Here is a 21,375-nt window from a genome sequence, read left to right as displayed (position 1 = left end):
AAATCCCCTCACGGACCCCAAATCCCCTCACAAAACCCCAAATTCCCCTCACTCACCCCACATCCCTCACGCATCCCACCAACCCTCCCCAAAACCCCCCAAATCCCCCTCAGAACCCCAAAATCCCCCTCAGAACCCCCAAATCCCCCTCAGAGCCCCAAACCCCCCTCAGAACCCCAAAATCCCCCTCAGAACCCCAAATCCCCCTCAGAGCCCCCAAATCCCCCTCAGAAACCCCCAAATCCCCCTCAGAACCCCCAATCCCCCCTCAGAACCCCCAAATCCCCCTCAGAACCCCCAAACCCCCCTGAGAACCCCAAAATCCCCCTCAGAACCCCCAAATCCCCCTCAGAGCCCCCAAATCCCCTCAGAGCCCCCAAATCCCCCTCAGAACCCCAAAACCCCCCTCAGAGCCCCCAAACCCCCCTCAGAACCCCCAAACCCCCTCAGAGCCCCCAAATCCCCCTCAGAACCCCCAAACCCCCCTCAGAACCCCAAAATCCCCCTCAGAGCCCCCAAACCCCCCTCAGAGCCCCCGCCCCCCTCACACCCCCCACTCCTCCCTCACAAACCCCCCCACACCCCCCCCACGCCCACCCCTTTCTCCTGAGCCCCCCCCAGCCCATCCCCCCCCCTCCAGCGCCCCCCAGGTCCCCTCAGGGACCCCCCAAAATCCGCCCCGTGCCCCCCCCGCCCCTCACTGACCGAACATGCCGAGGCCTCTGCGCGGGGCCGCGGCCGGGGGGAGGGCGGCGGAGGAGGAGGACATGGCGGAGGGGAAGGGAGGGGAGGGGGGAAGGGAAGCTCTGGCTGCCGGTCCCGGTTCGGTTCTCTACGTGAGGAGGGGGTTTGGGGGGTTTTTTCCCCCCCCGGAATTATTATTATTTTTTTGGGGGGGGGAGGGGTCGCGGTCCCGGGGCCGCCGCCCGCGCCCGCCGCGCGCTGGGAACGGGCGCGCGCGCCCCCCCCCCCCCCCGCCGCCGCCGCTCCCGCCTCGCCCGCCGCGCATGCGCAAACACCCCATCGCCCCCCCTCCTCCCCCCGCAACCCTCACCCCATTGGCCGGCGCGGCCCGCGCGTGCGGCGCCCCGCGGCGCCCATTGGGCGAGCCGCGCGCGTATGCAAATGAGAGGGCGCGCTCTCCCCGCCCACTCAGATCCCCCCCCCCCCCCCCAACAGCCTCGGGGCGGCGGCGCCCGCGCGCGTATGCAAATGAGAGGGGGGCTTCCCGCCCCCGCGCCGCGCGCCCATTGGGCGGCGAGCCGCGCGTATGCAAATGAGAGGGCGCCCCCCGAGCCCGCCCCCGCCCTCCTGCGCGCGCAGCGCCGGCCGAGGCCACGCCCCCCGGCCGGGCGGGGAGGCCACGCCCACCCCCCGCGAGCCCGGCGAGGCCACGCCCCACCCCGCCGAGGGGAAAGGCGGGGCCGTGACGTCACGGGAGGCGGGGTGACGTCACAAGGCCGCGGAAACGCCCCGTGGACCCGGTGTGACGTCAGCGCGACGTCACAAGGGCTCCGTAACAACGGCCCGGCCCGGCCCCGGCGATGCTGTGACGTCACTGTGACGTCATAACTGTGATTTAGCGCCCCAGCACTGCTCTGATGCAACTGTGACGTCACCGTGACGTCACCACGACTCGCCGACTCCATGACAACACAACCCTGACGTCACTGTGACGTCACAACGAGGGGGCAACCCCGCCCTGACAGCCCTGGCGCCGCTCTGACGTCACCGTGACGTCACAGTGACGTCATCACGACTCTCTGACTCCACGGCGACGCGGCCCTGGCGCTGTTATGACGTCACTGTGACGTCATAACGACACAAAACCCCACATCGCGACGGCTCCGCCCCCCGCCGTGACCTCACTGTGACGTCACCGCGACGTCATCACAGCACACCAAAAAATTCTCAAATCCCCCCCAAAACGCTCCAAAACCCACCCAAATTCCTCCAAATCTCCCCAAATGCACAAAGTTTTGCAAAGAAAACCTAACCGCCCCAAATCTCCCAATGGTGCTGAAAAACTCCTCAAAACCCCCACAAATCCCCCAAAATTCCCAAATCCCCCCCAGACCCTCCTCCAACTCCCCCACACCCCCAAAACCTCCCCAAATCTCCTCGAATCCCCCCCAAACTCAACCCAAACCCGCCCCAGACCCCCCCAAACCTCCCCTAAAAATCCCCGAATCCCCCCCCCAAACCCTCCCTAAATACCCCACACCCCCAAAACCCCTCCAGACCCCCCAAACCCCTCCCAAAAATTCCCAAAAATTCCCAAATCCCCCCCAGACCCCCAAAACCGCCCAAATCCCCCCCAAATCCCCCCAAAACCCCCCCAGATCCTCCTCAAACCCCCCCAGACCCCTCCCAAAAATTCCCAAAAATTCCCAAAATCCCAAACCCCCCCAAACCCTCCCCAGACCCCCCCAGACCCCTCCCAAAAATTCCCAAAAATCCCCAAAAATCCCCAAACCCCCCCAAACCCCCCCGCCCCCCCGTACCTGTGCCGGGCCGGCCCATGACGATCTCCTTGCGGGGGGCTGGGCCGGGGGTCCCGAAGCCCCCCGGCACGAGCAGCGGCAGCAGCGCGGCGGGGGAGGGGTGGAAGGCCACGGGGTGCAGGGGGGGCCCCCCGAAAGCGGCGGCGGCGCCGGGGGGGGGTCCCCGCTCGGCGGGGGGAGGGGCGGCGGCGGGGGGCGGCGGCGGGGGAGGGGCGGCGGCGGCGGGGGGGGGGCGGGGGGGGGCGCAGGCGGCCGGCGTTGATGGGCACGGGGGCGGCCAGCGGGGTTTTTTGGGGAGGGGGCAGCGGGCGGGGGCGCGGCTCGGGGGGCAGCGGCACCTCGGGGTTGCGCACGATCACCGGCGACCCCCGCGGCACCGCGGGCACGCGGCGCGCCCCCGGCCCGGGGTCCGCCGTCAGCCCCGCGGGCGAGCGGGGGGCGAAGAGCGGCGACAGCGCCTGAAGACCCCCGCCCCCCCGCGCCGGCGGGACCCCCGCAATCCCCCTCCCCTAAATTGTCGGCCTTGCGCTTGCCGGGGCTCAGCGGCACCGGGAAGGGCAGCGCGGGCTGGAAGAGCGGCGGGACCCCCGAGGGGGGGCGCGGCCGGGGGGGAGGAGGAGGAGGAGGAGGAGGAGGAGGAGGAGGAGGGGGGGAGGAGGGCTCAGCCCCTCGCCGGGCCGCGGCGTGCCGGCGCTCAGGTGCCGCCCGCGGGCTCGCGGCGAGGCCGTGACCGGGCTGAAGTTGGCCGGGCGGAATCCGAAGAGCGGCGAGGGGGACGGGGAGGGCGCGGGGGAGAACGGGGACTGCGTGGAGGCCGGCGAGAAGCTCGGCGTGCCCGAGCGCGACGAGCCCAGCGACACGAGCATCACGGCGGCCTCGCACTCGTCGAACTCGAAGCGGGATAAATCCGGGTTGGGCGGCACCGCCCTGCCCCGGGCATCGCCCTCGCTCTCCCTCGACGTCTCGTCCCCCCACTCGAAATCGGCGCTGCCGCCGCGCTGGCTCGGGGGTCCCGGGGGTCCCGGGCGCGGCTCGGGGAGCCCCTCGAGCTCCTTGGTGCGCATGGAGAGGTGCCGCGAGCAGAATCCTCGCCGCTGCGACTCCTTGGTGCAGCCGTCGCGGGAGCACAGCCGCCGCCACTGCTTGCCGTTGAACTTCTTCCTGATGCCGTTGGGCGTGCACACCACGTCCCCCTTCTTGTACTTGGGCTGGGGGGGTCCCTCCGGCTTGGGTCGGGGGTCCCGAACCCCTCGGGGGGAGGGGGAGGGGGCTGGGGCGCGGCGCTGAGCTTGGAGACCTCGGCGTCCTCGGCTGGCGCGGCGCGGCGTCCTCCTCATCCTCGTCCTCGGCGGGCGGGGAGGGGGCGTGGGGCGGCCACGGGGGTCTCAGCAGGCGCAGCCCCGAGCGCGGCACCCACACGGGGGGCGCGGGGGGCGGGCGGGCGAAGCGCACGCGGTACGAGGGCGGCTTGGCGCTCACCTCCACCACCGTGCCCGGCCGGTAGAGCGTCTCGGCCGGGTCCAGGCGGGCGCACACGGCCGTGCCCACCCCCAGGGCCCCCGCCGGAGGGGTGGCGTCCAGCAGCACCACGCTCGGGGGGTCCCCCAGCAGGAAGCCCCCCTCGAAAAAAGTCACGCCGCGGTCGCCGGCGAACTGCAGGCCGAGCTCGTGGCCGCGGCGGAGCTGCTTGACCACGGCCGGGCGGAAGACGCCGTCGCGGCGGGCGAGGACGCGCTGGCCACCGGAGCCGCCGGAACGCCGCCTCCAGCTCCGGGGGGGCCGCGGGGAGCGGGCCGGGGGGCGGCAGCCCACCCCCCGAGCCCCCCGAGCCCCCCCGCCCCCTCGTCGGCGGAGTGCTCGCTGGCCGTGTCCGTGCTGGAGCAGCCGCTGGGGTCGCCCAAATTGGGGTCGGGGTCGCCCAGGTTCGCCTCGGGGTCGCCCAAATTGGGGGTCGGGGTCGCCCAGATTGGGGGGGGGGGGTCGCTGGAAGCGGGGTCGGGGTCGGCGGGGTCGCCGGGGGCGGCCGGGGGTTTCTTGCGGGGGGCGCGGGATTTGAAGGTGGTGGTCTTGCGGCTGGGGGGGGGAGGGGAGGAGGAGGGGGGAGGGGGGCGGCAGGGGGAGGGGGGGAGGGTCGTCCTTGGGGGGTTTGGGGCGGGGCGGGGGGGGGCAGCGAGGACGAGGAGGAGGAGGAGGAGGAGGTGCCGGCCTTCCTCGCCGGCTTCATCGCCGCCGCCCGCCGCTGAGGGGTCCCTGTGGGAGAATTTGGGGAGGGGGAGGTCAGGAAAAGGGGGGAAAACCCAAAAAATCGAGGGGAAATGGGGAGGGGGGAGGGGAAACACCCCCAAAAAGAATCCTGAAAATGGGGGGAGGGGGGGAGGGGAAGGACCCCGAAAGGGCGGTGGGGGCAATTTTGGGGAGGGGGCGCGGAACCCCAAAGTTGGGTCGGGAGACCCAAAATTGGGGACTCCAAACTCAGAATTGGGGCTTGACAACCCAAAATTGGGGTCCCACATCCCAAAATTGGGGGTCCCAAAACTCAGAATTGGGGTCGGGAAACCCAAAATTGGGGTCCCAAAACTCAGAATTGGGGCTTGACAACCCAAAATTGGGGTCCCCCATCCCAAAATTGGGGACTCAAAACTCTAAATTTGGGTCCCACATCCCAAAATTGGGGGTCTCAAACCCAAAACTGGGGTCCAGACCCCCAAAATTGGGGTCCCAAAACTCAGAATTGGGGCTTGACAACCCCAAACTGGGGACTCAAAACTCATAATGGGGGTCCTAAAAGTCAAATTTGGGGTCTTAAAAGTCCTACTTGGGGTTCCAAAACTCAGAATTGGGGTTCTGGCAACCCAAAATTGGGGTCCCGAATCTGAAAATTGGAGTCCTGACCCCCAAAGTTGGGTCCCACATCCCAAAACTGGGGTCCAGACCCCCAAAATTGGTGTCCCAAAACTCAGTATTAGGGCTTGACAACCCAAAATTGAGGTCAGGAAACCCAAAATTGGGGTCCCGAACCCAAATCTGGGTCAGGAAATCCAAAATTAGGGTCCCTAAAAGTCAAATTTGGGGTCTCGAAAGTCAAAATCGGGGTCCCAAAATTCAAAATTGGTGTCCGGACCCCCCAAAATTTGGGTCCTAAATGCCAAAATTGGGGGTCCCAACCCCCAAATTTGGGATCCTGACCCCCAAAATCGGGGTCCCACGTCCCAAAATCGGGGTCCTGAACCACAAAATCGGGGGTCCCAAACTGAAATTTGGGGTCCGGACCCCCAAAATTGGGGTCCCCACGTCCCAAATTTGGCATCTCGACCCCCAAAATTGGGGTCCCCGAACTCAAATTTGGGGTCCCGACCCCCAAAATTTGGATCCTGACCCCCAAAATTGGGGTCCCAAACTCAAAATTGGGGCATTGAAACTTACAATCGGGAACCCAAACCCCCAAATTTGGGGTCCGGACCCCCAAAATTGGGGTCACACACCCTAAAAATTGGGTCTCGAACCAAAAACTGGGCTCCCAAAACTGAAATTTGGGTCTCAACCCCCAAATTTGGGGTCCAGACCCCAAAATCGGGGTCCCACGTCCCAAAATCGGGGTCCTGAACCACAAAATCGGGGTCCCAAACTGAAATTTGGGGGTCCGGAACACCAAAATTGGGGTCACAAACCAAGAACTGGGCTCCCAAAACTGAGAATTGGGGTCCCGTACCCCAAATTTGGGGTTCCGAACCCCAAAACTGGGGTCACACACCCTAAAAAACTGCGGAATCCAACCGAAAGCTGGGCTCCCAAAACTCGAAATCGGGGTCTGGCAACCCAAAATTGGGGTCCCAACCCCGAAAATTGGGGTCTCGCGCCTAAAAACCGGGGTCCTAAACCTCAAATTTGGGGTCCCCACCCCCAAAATTTGGATCCTGACCCCCAAAATCGGGGTCCCCAAACTCAAAATTGGGGTCTCCACCCCCAAAATCGGGGTCCTGACCCCCAAAATCGGGGTCCCAAATCGCGAATTTGGGGTCCCCACCCCCAAAATTTGGATCCTGACCCCCAAAATCGGGGTCCCGACCCCCAAATTCGGGGTCCCCAAACTCAAATTTTGGGTCCCCACCCCAAATTCGGGGTCCCCTCCGCCCCCTCCGGGGGTCGCCCCTCCCCCCCCGCCCCCCAAAACTTCGCGCGGGGGTGGGAGGGGCCTCCCTGCGCGGGGGGGGAGGGGCCCTTCCGGGGGGTGACACGTCACGGCGCCCCTCCCCCCGGGCCCCTCCCCTCCCCGCCCCCTCGGGGGGGTCCCCGGGCGCCCCCCGGCCCCTCCCCCCCGCCCCGCGCCCCCCGGGCCCGCGGGGGCCCCGCGCTCACCCCGGCCCGACAAAATGGTGAATGAACCGGGAGCAGCCGCGGCCGCGGCCAATCAGCGCCCACAACCGCCTGACTGACAGTTAGCTCGGCCAATCAGCGCGCGCGGCGCCGCCAGCCCCGCCCCGCCGACAGTGCCCAATGGCGGCGCGCCGGGGGCGGGGCCGCGGGTACAGTAGCCAATGGCAGCGCGGCGTGGGCGTGGCCTGGAGCGCCGGCCGCGCTTGTTTACATGGGGATAAAAAAAGGGAGGGGGCGTGGCCTCGCGGTTGCACGCCGGGACGGCCCCGCCCCCCCCCTCCCCGCGGCCTACAACTCCCAGCGACCCCCGCGGCGCGCAAAGCCCCGCGGGAAGGCGAGGCCGCCCGGACTGCGCTTCCCGGCATGCCCCGCGCCGCCCCTCCCCCACAACCCCGCCGCGAGGGGGGGGAGGGCGGCCCGAACCCCCCCTCCCCCACCCCCCCCCAGCCCGGAGCGGCGCGGCGGGCGGGCCGGCGCGTGCTCGGCATGTGCTTAGCATGTGCTTAGCATGATTAGCATCGCGCCCAGCTCACCCGGGGCCGCTCCCGGCGCCGCGCGCTTCCCCTCGGCAACAGCGGGAGCCGCCGCCGGCAGCGGCCAATCAGCGCCCGCGCCGGCCCGCCGGCCACGCCCCCCGCGCCCCGCCCCACGTGGGGCGGCCGGGGGGGCGGGGCCGGCGCGGGCCAATGGCGGCGCGCGGCGCCGGGGGGATGAGGTCACCGCGGCGCGCGGCGATTGGCCGCGCCGCCCGGCCAATGGGAGCGCGCGGGGGGTGACACGCTGGAGCCGGCCGAGGCCACGCCCCCCCCGAGGGGTCCGGCCACGCCCCCACGAGGAGGGGTGGCCACGCCCCGCGGGCGCGCATGCGCGGAGCGAGCGCGGCGCTGCCTCAGTTTCCCTGCCGGTTCAGGCCACGCCCCCTTCGGTGGTGATGAAAGCGGGGGGCGGGGCGAGGGGCGGGGCCGGCCCCGCCCCCTCCGCCGCGCCCGAACCGCGGGGGAAGCTGAATAATTAATGATGCTATTTATAGCCGCGGGGGGAGGGGCGCCGGCGCCAGGGCGGGCTGGGGGGGAGGGGCTGAGGGGGGAGGGGCTGAGGAGAGGGCGGGGCGGGGCCTGCGCCCGCCCCCGGCCACGTGCGGCCCCCACGTGACCCCTCTGGCCCCTCCCCCCCTTTCCCCGCACCCCCCCGGGGGTCCCCGCGGCGTGGGGGAGGGGCTGGGGGGCGTCCCGACCCCTCCCCCCACCCCTTTAATTAAATTAATTCAATTAACGGCGATCATTGGGTTAATTAACAGCGCGCGGCGCCTTTAAGGCGGGTGGGGCGGGGCCTGCCCGGGGGCGGGGCCTGCCCGGGGGGCGGGGCCTGTCGCCATGGCCACGCGGCGCTGCCGCCGGGGGCGGGGCCGGGGCGGGGGGGGAGGGGCGGTGGGCGGGGGTGGGGGAGGGGCGGGGGAGGGTTCCGGGGGGTGGGGGGGGGGCGGCGCGGCGGCAGCGCAGCCATGAAGACTCCGGCGGACGCAGGTGAGGACTGCGCCCCCCCCCTCCCCTCCCCCCCCCACCAAAAAATCCCCCCCCGGGCGGTGGGGGGGGGGAGGGGCCGCGCCGGGATTTTGGGGGGGCGGGAGGGGGAGGGGAGGAACTTTGCCCCCCTCCCCACCCCCCTCCCCCGCGAGCCCCAAACTTTTCTCTCCCCTCCCCCCACGTGCCCGCCCCTCCCCCCGCTCCCCAAACTCAATTTGGGGGGGGGGAGGGGGGGGGGTCCGGCCGCCCCTCCCCCCCCGCCCCCCGCCGGAGTTTCGGGACCTGTTGCGCCCCCCCCCGCCCCTCCCCCACCCCCGCGGAATTCCCACGCTCCCGCAGCGGGGGGGGGGGGCGCCCCTCCCCCTCCCCCTCCCCCACGCGCGGGGGGGGCTGCGGGGGGGTGGGGGAGGGGCGCTGCCACGTTGTGTGTTTTGGAGGAGGGGGAGGGGGGAGGGGAGAGCCGGGCCGGCCCCTCCCCCTCCCTCCCTCCCCCCCCCCGCGATGGGAATTTCGCCGTTAATTACCGTTAATTAGCCTTAATTAGCGTTAATTAGCGCCGCCTCATTAAGCGCGGCGCCCCCCCCCCCCCCAAAAAGGACCCGCTCAAACTTCTCCCCTCCCCCCGCTCAAACCACGCCCCCTCCCCCTTCAGGCCACGCCCCCTCGGCCACGCCCCTCCCCCGCGCGCAGGGCGCCCCCTGCTGGAGGGGGCGGAACCCCCCAAAAAAACTTTGGGGGAGGGGCGGGGCCGGGGGTGGGGGCGGGGCCCGAAAGTGGCGGCGCGCGGGGGATTTTGGGGTTCGGGGGGGGAGGGGAGACCCCAGAGTTTGGGGGGAGGGGCCCCGGAGCTTTTGGGGGTCTCGGGTTTGGGGGTCCCGGCTCCGTCCGGGGGGTCCCGGTTCCGGTTTGGGGTCTCTGCCCGGTTTGGGGTCCCGGGCTCAGTTTGGGGGTCCCCGGTCCTGGATTTGGGGCCGTTTTGGGGTCCCGGTTTCGGGGTCCCCGTCTCAGTTTTGGGGGTTCTGGTCCAGTTTTGGGTCCGTTTTTGGGGGGTCCTGATCCCATTTTGGGGGTCCCGGTCCGATTTTGGGGTCCCGGTCTTGGGGTCCCAGTCCCGTTTTGGCGCCGTTTTTGGGGTCCAGTCCCCGTTTTTGGGGTCCCAGTCCCCAGTTTTGGGGTCTCAGTCCGGTTTTTGGGACAGGTTTCCTGCTCCCGATCTCAGTTTTGGGGTCCCCATCTCGATTTTGGGGTCCCGGTCCCGTTTTGGGGCCGTTTTTTGGGGTCCTTGTCCCGTTTTTGGGGTCCTTGTCCCGTTTTGGGGACTCCTGGTCCCGGTTTTTGGGGTCCCCGTCTCTGTTTTGGGGTCCTGGTCCAATTTTGGGGCCGTTTTTTGGGGGTCCCGGTCTCAGTTTTGGGGTCCCTGTCCCATTTTTTAGAATCCGTTCCCGTTTCGGGGGTCCCGGTCCGATTTTGGGGTCCGGTCGTGGGGTCCCAGTCCCGTTTTGGGGCCGTTTCTGGGGGGGGTCCCAGTCCCAGTTTTGGGGTCCCCGTCTCGATTTTGGGGTCCCTGTCTCAGTTTTGGGGTCCCAGTCCCATTTTTGGGGCCGTTTTTGGGGTCCTGATCTCAGTTTTGGGCTCCCCGGTCCCAGTTTTAGAACCCGGTCCCACTTTTAGGGTTCCCTATCCCGATTTTGGGGGTCCTGCTCCCAGTTTTGGGGTCCCGATCTCAGTTTTGGGGTCCCCGTCTCGATTTTGGGGTCCCAGCCCAATTTTGGGGTCATTTTCGGGGGTCCCAGTCCCGTTTTTGGGGGTCCTAATCCCTGTTTTGGGGTCCAGTCCCATTTTTGGGGTTGTTATTGGGGTCCCTGTCCCGTTTTTTGGGGTTCCCAGCCCAGTTTTGGGGCCGTTTTCGGGGGTCCCAATCCCCACAACGGGCCCGGGTTCTAAAACCGAGACCGGGACCCCAAACCTGAGATCAGGACCCCCCCAAAAACGGCCCCAAAACCGGACCAGGACCCCCGAAATCGGGACCGGGACCCCAAAACTGAGACCGGGACCCCAAACCGGGCAGAGACCCCAAAAACGGCCCCAAAATCCGAACCGGGACCCCCCCGGGCAGAGTCGGGGACCCCAAAAACCAGAGGGTCCCACTTTTGGGGTTGTTTTTGGGGTCGTTTTTGGGGTTCCCGTTCCATTTTTGGGCTGTTTTGGGGTCCGCCCGGGTTTTTGGGGCTGTTTTTGGGGGTCCCTGTCTCGTTTTTTGGGGTCCCTGTCCCGTTTTTGGGGATCCTGTTCCCATTTTTGGGGTCCCTCTCCCCATTTCGGGGTCCCTCTCCCCATTTTGGGGTCCCCTTCCCATTTTTGGGGTCCCGTTCCCATTTTTGGGGTCCCCTCTCCCCGTTTTTGGGGTCCCATTCCCATTTTTGGGGTCCCTCTCCCCATTTTCGGGGTCCCAGCCCCATTTTTGGGGTCCCATTCCCGTTTTGGGGGTCCCTCTCCCCATTTTTGGGGTCCCGATCCCGTTTTTGGGGTCCCTCTCCCCATTTTCGGGGTCCCTCTCCCCATTTTTGGGGTCCCGATCCCGTTTTTGGGGTCCCTCTCCCCATTTTCGGGGTCCCTCTCCCCATTTTTGGGGTCCCGATCCCGTTTTTGGGGTCCCATTCCCGTTTTTTGGGGTCCCGTTCCCATTTTTGGGGGGTCCCTCTCCCCATTTTCGGGGTCCCTCTCCCCATTTTTGGGGTCCCATTCCCATTTTTGGGGTCCCATTCCCGTTTTTGGGGTCCCGTTCCCATTTTTGGGGTCCCCCTCCCCATTTTGGGGACCCCCCCGGGTTTCGGGGCCGTTTCGGGGTCCCCCCGGGGGGGAGGGGCGGCGGGAACAGAGCCCCCATTGATTGACAGCGGTGACGTCACCGCCCCTCCCCCCGGCCGAGAACAGACCCCGGAGTGTCTCCGCCCCTCCCCCACCCGCCCCTCCCCCACCCGGGGCCGCCGCCAGCGCGGGGGGGGGCGGGGAGGGGGGGAGGGGCCGGGGGCGCCCCCAGACCCAAATTCGGGGGGAGGGGAGGAGCCCGGATTGGGGGCGGGGCTTGGGGGGTCCGGTTTGGGGGGGGATTTTGGGGAGTCCCAATTTTGGGGTGAATTTTCGGGGTCCTGATTTTTTGGGGTGTCGATTTTGGGGTCCCAAATTTTGGGGGGGATTTTTTGGGGTCCCGATTTTTGGGGTCCTAAATTTGGGAATCCTGATTTTGGGGGGATTTTTTGGGGTCCCTGATTTTTTGGGGTGTCGATTTTTGGGATTCCGAATTTGGGGTGAATTTTTGGGGTCCCGTTTTTGGGGTCCCAATTTTGGGGATTTTTTTTTGGGGTCCTGATTTTTTGGGGTGTCGATTTTGGGGTCCCAAAATTTGGGGGGATTTTTTGGGGTCCCGGTTTTGGGGTCCTGAATTTGAAGTGAATTTTTGGGGTCCTGAATTTGGGGGGATTTTTTGGGGTGACTTTTTTGGAGCGAAGATTTTGGGATGCTGATTTTGTTGGTCCCGGCTTTGGGGTGAAATTTTGGGATGTCGATTTTTTGGGGTCCCCAATTTCGGATCCTGATTTTGTGGCGCTGATTTTTGGGACGTTGATTTTGGGGTGAATTTTTGGGATCCCCATTTTGGGGCGATATTTTAGGGTGATTTTTTTGTGGTGATGATTTTGGGTTCCTAAATTTGGGATCCCGATTTTTTGGGGCCCTGATTTTGGGGCGAATTTTTGGGGTGATGATTTTTGGGGTGATTTTTTTGGGATCCTGATTATTTGGGGTTTTGATTTTGGGGTGATTTTGTGGGGTGATGATTTTGCGGTTCCTAAATTTGGGGTGCTGATTTTTGGGTGTTGATTTTGGGGTGAGGTTTTTAGAGCGACGATTTTGGGGTGCTGATTTTTGGGGTGCTGATTTTGGGGTCCCGAATTTGGGGTGAGGTTTTGGGATGTTGATTTTGGGGTGCCAATTTTGGGGTGTTGATTTTTGGGGTGCTAAATTTGGATCCCGATTTTGGGGTGCTGATTTTGTGGTGCTGATTTTTGGGGTGATGCTTTCGGGATCCCGAATTTGGGGTGACGTTTTGGGGTGTTGATTTTGGAGCGACGATTTTGGGGTGCTGATTTTGGGGTGAAGTTTTTAGAGCGACGATTTCGGGGTGATTTTTTGGGATCTGGATTTTGGGGTGCTGATTTTGGGGTGCTGATTTTGGGATCCGGATTTTGGGGTGCTGATTTTGGGGGTGAAGTTTTTAGAGCGACGATTTTTGGGGTGACTTTTTGGGCTCCTGATTTTGGGGTGCTGATTTTTGGGGTGCCGATTTTGGGGTGCTGATTTGTGGCAAAGTTTTTGGGGTGATTTCGGGGCGATTTTTTTGGGGCGCCTTCCCCGGGTGGGCGGAGGTGGTGGTGGGGGACACTGATGACATCACAGCGATGATGTCACACCGCGGCGACCCCGACAACGGCGATGGTTTCACAGTGATGACGTCACACCGACGACGACATCACCGATGACGTCACTAATGACTTAATGACTCCCTAATTAGGATTTCCTTTCTGGAGTGGGAGCTCAAGGCGGAGTCCAGCCCCGGGTTCCCGTCACACCCACCTGTGGCACTGCATGACGTGACAATGTCACACTGACAATGTCACACTGAAAATGTAATTGATGTCATTGATGACGTCACCAATCACATAATTAATGTCTAATTAGGGTTTATCTTTCCTGAAGTGGGCGCTCAAAGTAGAATTGAGCCCAGGCTCACGTCACACCCAGCTGTGGCACTGCATGACGTGACAATGTCACACTGCCAATGGTGTCACACTGATGACGTCACCCATGACGTCACCAATAATATAATTAATGTCTAATTAGGATTCGCATTCCCGGAGTGGGCGTACAAGGCGGAGTCGAGCCCCGGCTCGCGGCAGATCCAGCTGTGACACTGCATGACGTGACAATGTCACACTGACAATGATATCACACAGAAAATGTAATTGATGTCATTGATGATGTCACCAATAATATAATTAATGTCTGATTAGGTTTTGCCTTCCCGGAGTGGGCGCACAAGGCCGAGTCCAGCCCCGGGTTCCCGTCACACCCACCTGTGGCACTGCGCGGTGTCACAATGTCACACTGACAATGTCACACCGAAAATGTAATTGATGTCATTGATGATGTCACCAATAATATAATTAATGTCTAATTAGGTTTCGCCTTCCCCGAGTGGGCGTTACAAGGCGGAGTCGAGCCCCGGCTCGCGGCAGATCCAGCTGTGGCACTTCATCCTGGAGCTGCTGCGGCAGGAGCAGTACCGCGAGGTCATCGCCTGGCAGGGCGACTACGGCGAGTTCGTCATCAAGGACCCCGACGAGGTGGCGGCGGCTCTGTGGCGTGCGCAAGTGCAAGCCCCACATGAACTACGACAAGCTCAGCCGCGCCCTCAGGTACCCGAAAATTCCCTTTTTGTCCTTTTTTCTCCTCAAAAATTTGGGTTTTTTTGGGATTTTCTCACAAAAATTTGGGTTTTTTCCCCATGATAATTTGAATTTTTGGCCATTTTTCCCACGGAAATTTGATTTTTTTCCCCTTTTTTTCCCCTTGGTAATTTGAATTTTTGGGGTTTTTCCCACGGAAATTTGATTTTTTCCCTTTTTTCCCCTTGGAAATTGGGTTTTTCTCCATGATAATTTGAATTTTTGGGGTTTTTCCCCACAGAAATTTGATTTTTTTTTTGCCTTTTTTCCCCTCGGAAGTTTGAGATTCTTCCCATGATAATTTGATTTTTTTGGGGTTTTTCCGTCAAAAATTTTGTGTTTTCCCAGTGAAATTTGGGTTTTTGGGGTTTTTTCCCCATGGAAATTAGTATTTTTTTATGTTTTTTTCACTTTGGAAATTGGTTTTGTTTACCATGGAAATTTGAAATTTTGGCCATTTTTCCCATGGAAATTTGATTTTTTTCCCCTCGGAAATTGTGTTTTTTCCCATGGTAATTTGAATTTTTGGGGTTTTTCCCATGGAAATCCAGATTTTTGGCATTTTTTCCCAAGGAAATTTGGTTTTTTTCCCTTTTTTTCCTTGGAAATTCCGAACTTTGGGGTTTTTGGGCTCCTCTCCCAGGGGTTGGGTTTTGGCTCTGGGGCGTGCGCGAGCGCAGCCCCACATGAACCACGACAAGCTCAGCCGCGCCCTCAGGTACCAACAGTTCCACTTTTGGGGATTTTCCCCTTTTTTCCCCTTTTTTCCCATTTTTTGCCCTTTTTTCCCCTCAAAAAATTGGGTGTTTTCCCACAGTAATTTGGATTTTTTTGCCTTTTTCCCCTTGGAAATTGGTTTTTTCCCCATGATAATTTGAACTTTTGTGCTTTTCCCCATGGGAATTTGAATTTTTCCCTTTTTTCCCGTGGAAATTTGAATTTTTCGCTTTTTTCTCATGGAAATTTGGTTTTTCCCCTTTTTTCCCTTGGAAATTTGGATTTTTTTTCCCTTTTTTTCTCCTTCTAATTTTGGGGTTTTTCCCTTTTTTTCCCTGAAAAAATTGGAGTTTCTCATGTTTTTTTCCCCTTTTTTTCCACAGAAATTTGGGTTTTTTCCCTTTTTTCCCATGGAAATTTGAATTTTTCACATTTTTCCCATGGAAATTTGGGTTTTTCCCCTTTTTTCCCAGCAAAATTTAAATTTTTGTGGTCTTTCCCACAGAAATTGGAATTTTTCCCTTTTTTCCCATGGAAATTTGAATTTTTGGGGTTTTTCCTGTAGAAATTTGGGTTTTTCATACGTTTTTCCCATGGAAATTGGAATTTTTGGGGTCTTTCCCATTGAAACTTGATGTTTTTCTCTTTTTTCCCACGGAAATTTGAACTTTTAGGGTCTTTCCCATAGAAATTTGGGTTTTTCACGTGTTTTTGCCATGGACATTTGAATTTTTCTCTTTTTTCCCATGGAAATTTGAATTTTTGGGGTTTTTCCCTTTTTTCCCCATGGAAATTAGAGGATTTTCCCATGATAATTTGAATTTTTGGGGTTTTTTCCATGGAAATCTGGTTTTTTCCCTTTTTTCCCATGGAAATTGGAATTTGGGGGGTTTTTCCCATAGAAATTTGAATTTTTGGGGTCTTTCCCATGGAAATCTGTTTTTTTTTCCTTTTTTCCCATGGAAATTGGAATTTTTGGGGTTTTTCCCATAGAAGTTTGGGTTTTTTCCCTTTTTTCCCACGGAAATTTGAATTTTTTTTGTTTTTTTTCATTGGAAATTTGGATTTTTTTTCCCCTTTCCCCCCTTGGAAATTTGGATTTTTCACAGGTTTTTTCCCCTTTTTCCCATTTGGGGTTTTTCCTTTTTTTCCTCCTGGAAATCTGATTTATTTTTTCCCCTTTTTTCCCTTGGAAATTTGGGTTTTTTCCCTTTTTCCCCCCGAAAACCCGGGGTTCCTCGTGGCTTTTCCCTTTTTTTCACCATGGAAATTTGGATTTATTTTTTTCCCCTTGGAATTTTGGGGTTTTCTCGTGGAAATTCAGCTTTTCCCCTTTTTTCCCTTTGGAAATTCGGGGGTTTTCGCTGAGTGGGCGTGTCCATGCGGGGGGGCGTGTCCCCATGCTGAGTGGGCGTGTCCCGCACTTTGTGGGCGTGTCCCTGTTCTGAGTGGGCGTGTTTATGCATGGGGGCGTGTCCTACATGGAGGGGGCGTGTCCCCTTGCCCAGGGGGCGTGTCCCTCACTGAGTGGGCGTGTCCCCCACGCTGTGGGCGTGTCCCTCACTGAGCCCCGCCCCCAGGCGCTGCTACAGCAAACACAGAGTGGGGGCACTGGGATGGACTGGGATGGACTGGGCTGAACTGGGATGGACTGGGAGGGCACTGGGGGGGCACTGGGGATACTGGGGGGCTCTGGGGAATTGGGGCGGGGGTCCCACGGTGCCCCCTCCCCCCCCAGGAATTACCACAACAAACACAGACTGGGGGCACTGGGATGAACTGGGATCGGCTCTGTGAGCACTGGGCTGGACTGGGGGATACTGGGATGGACTGGGATGGACTGGACCGGCTCTGGGGGTCCTGGGGAATTGGGGCGGGGGTCCCACGGCGCCCCCTCCCCAGGTACTGCTACAACAAACACAGACTGGGGGCACTGGGAGCACCGGGATCAGCTCTGGGCTGAACTGGGATGGACTGGGATTGGCTCTGTGAGCACTGGGAGGAACTGGGCTGAACTGGGGGATACTGAGGGATACTGGGAGGGCACTGGGGGGCACTGGGCCGGCTCTGGGGGTCACGGGGAATTGGGGCGGGGGTCCCACGGGCCGCCCCCTCCTCAGGAATTACCACAACAAACACAGACTGGGGGCACTGGGAGCACTGGGATCGGATCTCTGAGCACTGGGCTGGACTGGGATGAACTGGGATGGACTGGGATGGACTGGGATGAACTGGGAGGGCTCTGGGGGGTCCCGGGGAATTGGGGTGGGGGTCCCACGGGCCGCCCCCTCCCCAGGAATTACCACAACAAACACAGACTGGGATGGACTGGGATCGGCTCTGTGAGCACTGGGATGAACTGGGATGGACTGGGAGGGCTCTGGGCTGAACTGGGGGGGCACTGGGGGATACTGGGGGGCTCTGGGGAATTGGGGCGGGGGTCCCACGGGCCGCCCCCTCCCCAGGTACTACTACAACAAGCGCATCCTGCACAAGACCAAGGGCAAGCGCTTCACCTACAAGTTCAACTTCAACAAACTCGTGCTGGTCAACTGCCCCTTCATCGACCTGGGCGTGGCAGGTGAGACAGGTGTGCTCACCTGGGGTCACCTGGGGGCACACGGGGTCACCTGGGGTCACCTGGGGTCAGCCGGGGTCACCTGGGACAGGTGAGCTCACCTGGGCACTGTGGGGCTGGTCAACTACCCCTTCATCGACCTGGGCGTGGCAGGTGAGACTGGGACAGGTGAGACACCTGGGGGCACCTGGGGTCAGCCAGGGGTCAGCCGGGGTCACCTGGGACAGGTGAGCTCACCTGGGCACTGTGGGGCTGGTCAACTACCCCTTCATCGACCTGGGCGTGGCAGGTGAGACACCTGGGGTCACCTGAGCTCACCTGGGGTCACCTGAGGTCAGCCGGGGTCACACAGGACAGGTGAGCTCACCTGGGGGCACACGGGGTCAGCCAGGGTCACCTGGGGTCACACGGGACAGGTGAGACACCTGGGGTCACCTGGGACAGGTGGGGTCACCTGGGCGGGGCCTCCCGGGGTTACTTGGGGTCACCTGGGCAGGGCGGGGTCAGGTGAGGTCAGGGCATGGTTTGGGCGTGGCCAGGTGAGGATGGGAGGGGTCAGGGTGTGGCCAGGTGAGCACAGGGTGGGGCTGGGTGTGGTTTGGGCATGTCAGGGCGGGGCCAGGATGGGTGGGCGTGGCCTGGGTGTGTCAGGGCGTGGCCAGGCGAGCTCGGGGCGGGGCCTGGGCGGTTCTGGGCGTGGCTGGGCGGGGTCAGGGCGTGGCTGGGGGTGTGGCCAGGTGGGGTCAGGATGGGTGGGCGTGGCCAGATGTGCACAGGTGAGTCCGGGCGGGGCCTGGGTGTGGCCAGGTGAGCTCTGGGTGGGGTCAGGGTGGGGGCTGGGCGTGGCCAGGATGGGTGGGCGTGGCCTGGGTGTGTCAGGGCGGGGCCAGGTTGGGTGGGCGTGGCCTGAGTGTGTCAGGGCGGGGTCAGGTTGGGTGGGCGTGGCCTGGGTGTGTCAGGGCGGGGCCAGGTTGGGTGGGCGTGGCCTGAGTGTGTCAGGATGGGTGGGCGTGGCCTGGGGGTGTCAGGGCGGGGCCGGGCCGCCCCCCCGGCGCCCTCCCCTCCCCCCTAACCCCCCTTTTTCCCCTCTCTCCCCTCCCCCACAGGCCCCCCGCTGCCGCAGAGCGCCCCCCCCCCTGCCCACGGGGGGGTCCCACTTCCGCTTCCCCCCCCTGCCCGGCCCCTCCCCCTCCGAGGGGCTGTCCCCGCCGCCCCTCCCCCACCCCCCGCAGCCCGACGAGCTCCGCTCCCCGCTGGGGGGCGGGGGAGGGGCGGGGGGCGGCCCCCCGCTGCTGGCCCCTCCCCCCCCCCTCGCCCTTCCCCCCCCCCGCGCCGCCTGGGCTCGCTCAGCGACGGCTCCGAGGAGCCCGAGGAGCCGCCCCTCCCCCACCCCCGCCTGCCCCCTCCCCCCGCCCCGGCGGGGGGTGGGGGAGGGGCGGGCGGCTTCCGCCCCCTCCCCCCCGCCCCGCCTGACCCCCGAGGGGCTCTTCCGCCTCTACCCCTCCCCCCGCGAGCCCCCCCCTCAGCCCCTTCCCCCCCTCCCCGCTGGGCGGCGGGGGGAGGGGCGGGCGGGCTCCTCCCCCCTCCCCTCAGCCCCCGCCCTCCCCCTCAGCCCCCCCCAGCTGGGCTACGCCCCCTCCCCCACCCTGAGCCCGCTGCTGGGGGGGCTGGGCGGGGGAGGTGGGGGAGGGGGAGGTGGGGGAGGGGGAGGGTCGCACTTCTCCTTCTCGGCCGAGGACCTGCAGCGCGCGCTGGCGGCGCAGGCGCGGAGCGTGCTCAGCTACCACCTGAGCCCGCGCGCGCTGCTGCCCTGCCCCCCCCCGGCGCTGCTGCTGCGCCCCGCCCCCACCCCGCCCGCCCCCGACCCCTCCCCCCCCCTTCCCCTTCAAGCTCCAGCCCCCCCCCGCCGGGCCGGCGGCACAAAAACGCCCCTCCCCCATCGTCATCGTCATCATCATCATCATCATCGACGTCATCGGCGGGGGGAGGGGGCGCGGCCGAGCCCCTCCCCCACATCAAGGTGGAGGAGGAGGAGGAGGAGGAGGAAGCGCTGGAGGTGGCGGCGCTCAGCGAGGAGGAGGAGGAGGAGGAGGATGAAGATGAGGTGTTCGCCCCTCCCCCCGCGCGGCGCCGCCCCCTCCCCCCGAGCTGGGGGGGGGGTGGGGGAGGGGAGCGGAGCCGCCCCTCCCCCCCCCCGCGTGCCGCTGAAGCTGCGCTTCAAGCGGCGCTGGAGGGAGGGGGGAGGGGCGGCCGCCGAGGGCCCCTCCCCCACGGCGGGCGGGGGGGGGGGAGGGGCAGGTGCTGGCGGGGGGAGGGGAGCTGCAGCGCGCCACGGCGCAGCTCTCGCTGGAGCCCTGAGGGGGCGGGGGGAGGGGCGGGGAGGGGGAGGGGCGGCCCCGGAACAGCCTTAAAGCAGAGCGGGGGGAGGGGCGGGGCTGGCCCGACCCCTCCCCCCCGGACCCCGCCCACTTCCGGAGTGTGGGGGAGGGGTTGAAGTGCAGGGAAAGGGGGGAGGGGCGCACGCCAAGCCCCGCCCCCAATGGGTTTTTTTTTTTAAAGAAAAAAAATTTTGGCGGCCTTTGGTGGGGGGAGGGGAGGGGGGGAGGGGAGGAAGCCCCGCCCCCAACCCTTAAAAAAAAAAAAAAAAAGAAAAACGGGTGAAAAAACCCCAGAAATGGGGGAGGGGTCTGGAGTGGGGGAGGGGAAGGTGAGGAAACGGGGGGAGCCTGGAATTGGGGTGGGGAGAGGAAAAATGGGGGGGAAATGGTCAAAAAGTGGGGGAAACGCCCCCAAAAATGGGGGAAACGCCCAAAAAATTGGGGAAAACACCCAAAAAATGGAAAAATACCCTAAAAATGGAGAGAAATACCAAAAAAAACGGGGAAAACCACCAAAAAATGGGGGGAAACACCCAAGAACTGGAGAAAAACACCCCAAAAATGCGAAAAAACGCCCAAAAATTGGGGGAAAGCACCCAAAAAATGGAAAAAAACACTGAAAAATGGGGAAAACCACCAAAAACTTTGGGGAAAACACCAAAAAAAGGGAAAAAATGCCCAAAAAATGGGGAAAACCACCAAAAAATAATGAGGAAAACATAAAAGAAATGGGGGGATACTCCGAAAAAATGGGTGAAACACCACAAAAATGGGAAAAAACGCTCAGAAAATGGGAAAAACGCCCCAAAAAATTGAGAAAAACATTAAAAAAAATGGGGGAAATGCTCAAAAATGGAGAAAACACCAAAAAAATGGGGGAAAACGCCCAAGAAATGGGCGTGACTCCCAAAAATGGGCGGGGCCTCAAAAACTTTGGGTGAAACGCCCAAAAATGGGATGGGAACCCCCAAAAACGGGCGGGAACCCCAAAATTTAGGCAGGACCCCCTTCAAAAATGGGTGAAACGCCCCAAAAAATGGTCGGGGATTCAAAAAATTGGGTAAAACGCCTCAAAAATGGGTGTGGCCCTCTAAAAATGGGTGTGGCCTCTTAAAATGGGTGTGGCCCTCTAAAAATGGGTGTGGCCGTCTAAAAATGGGTGTGGCCGTGGAAAAATGGGTGTGGCCCTCTAAAAATGGGCCTGGCCTCTTAAAAATGGGTGTGGCCCTCAAAAATGGGTGTGGCCGTCTAAAAATGGGTGTGGCCCTCTAAAAGTGGGTGTGGCCTCTTAAAAATGGGTGTGGCCTCCTAAAAATGGGCGTGGCCTCCTAAAAACGGGTGTGGCCTCTTAAAAATGGGTGTGGCCCTCAAAAAATGGGTGGGACTTCCAAAAATGAGCAGGACCCCCTAAAATTTTGATGAAAACCCCCAGAAATGGGTGAAAGCTCCCAAAATTTGGGTGAAACTCCTCAAAAATGGGCGTGACCCCCAAAAATGGGCGGGAACCCCAAGATTTGGGTGGGAACCCCCAAAATTTGGGTGGAACTCCTCAAAAACGGGCAGGAACCCTAAAAATGGGTGTGGCCACCCAAGAAATGGGCGGGACCCCCCAAAAATCGAGGGAAACCCCCCAAAATTTGGGTGAAACCCCCAAAATTGGGCAGAACTCCCCCAAAAATGGGTAAAACGCCCCAAAATCGGGGGGGATCCCCCAAAATTTGAGTGGGAACCCCAAAATTTGGGTGTAACGCCCCAAAAACGGGTGTGACCCCCCCAGAAACGGCAGGAACCCCCAAA

The 21,375-nt window shown here is 62.1% G+C and overlaps 1 protein-coding gene across 1 annotated transcript; it reads left to right on the top strand.

The window, feature by feature from the left end:
• The first annotated feature begins 8,292 nt into the window (after positions 1–8,292).
• Positions 8,293–19,750, top strand: LOC135292274 (ETS domain-containing transcription factor ERF-like). The gene is given in 9 exon segments (XM_064406483.1): positions 8,293–8,401; positions 13,301–13,329; positions 13,669–13,809; positions 13,811–13,875; positions 17,088–17,203; positions 18,307–18,329; positions 18,331–19,026; positions 19,028–19,150; positions 19,152–19,750. Coding segments are annotated over 9 exon segments (1,758 nt in total). The 5' UTR covers positions 8,293–8,379; the 3' UTR covers positions 19,695–19,750.
• Positions 19,751–21,375: the final 1,625 nt, after the last annotated feature.

This window comes from Passer domesticus, unplaced genomic scaffold (genome assembly GCF_036417665.1).
Source record: "Passer domesticus isolate bPasDom1 unplaced genomic scaffold, bPasDom1.hap1 HAP1_SCAFFOLD_267, whole genome shotgun sequence".
In the NCBI taxonomy this organism is placed as follows: Eukaryota; Metazoa; Chordata; class Aves; order Passeriformes; family Passeridae; genus Passer; species Passer domesticus.
This window is presented reverse-complemented; position numbering and strand designations above follow the sequence as displayed.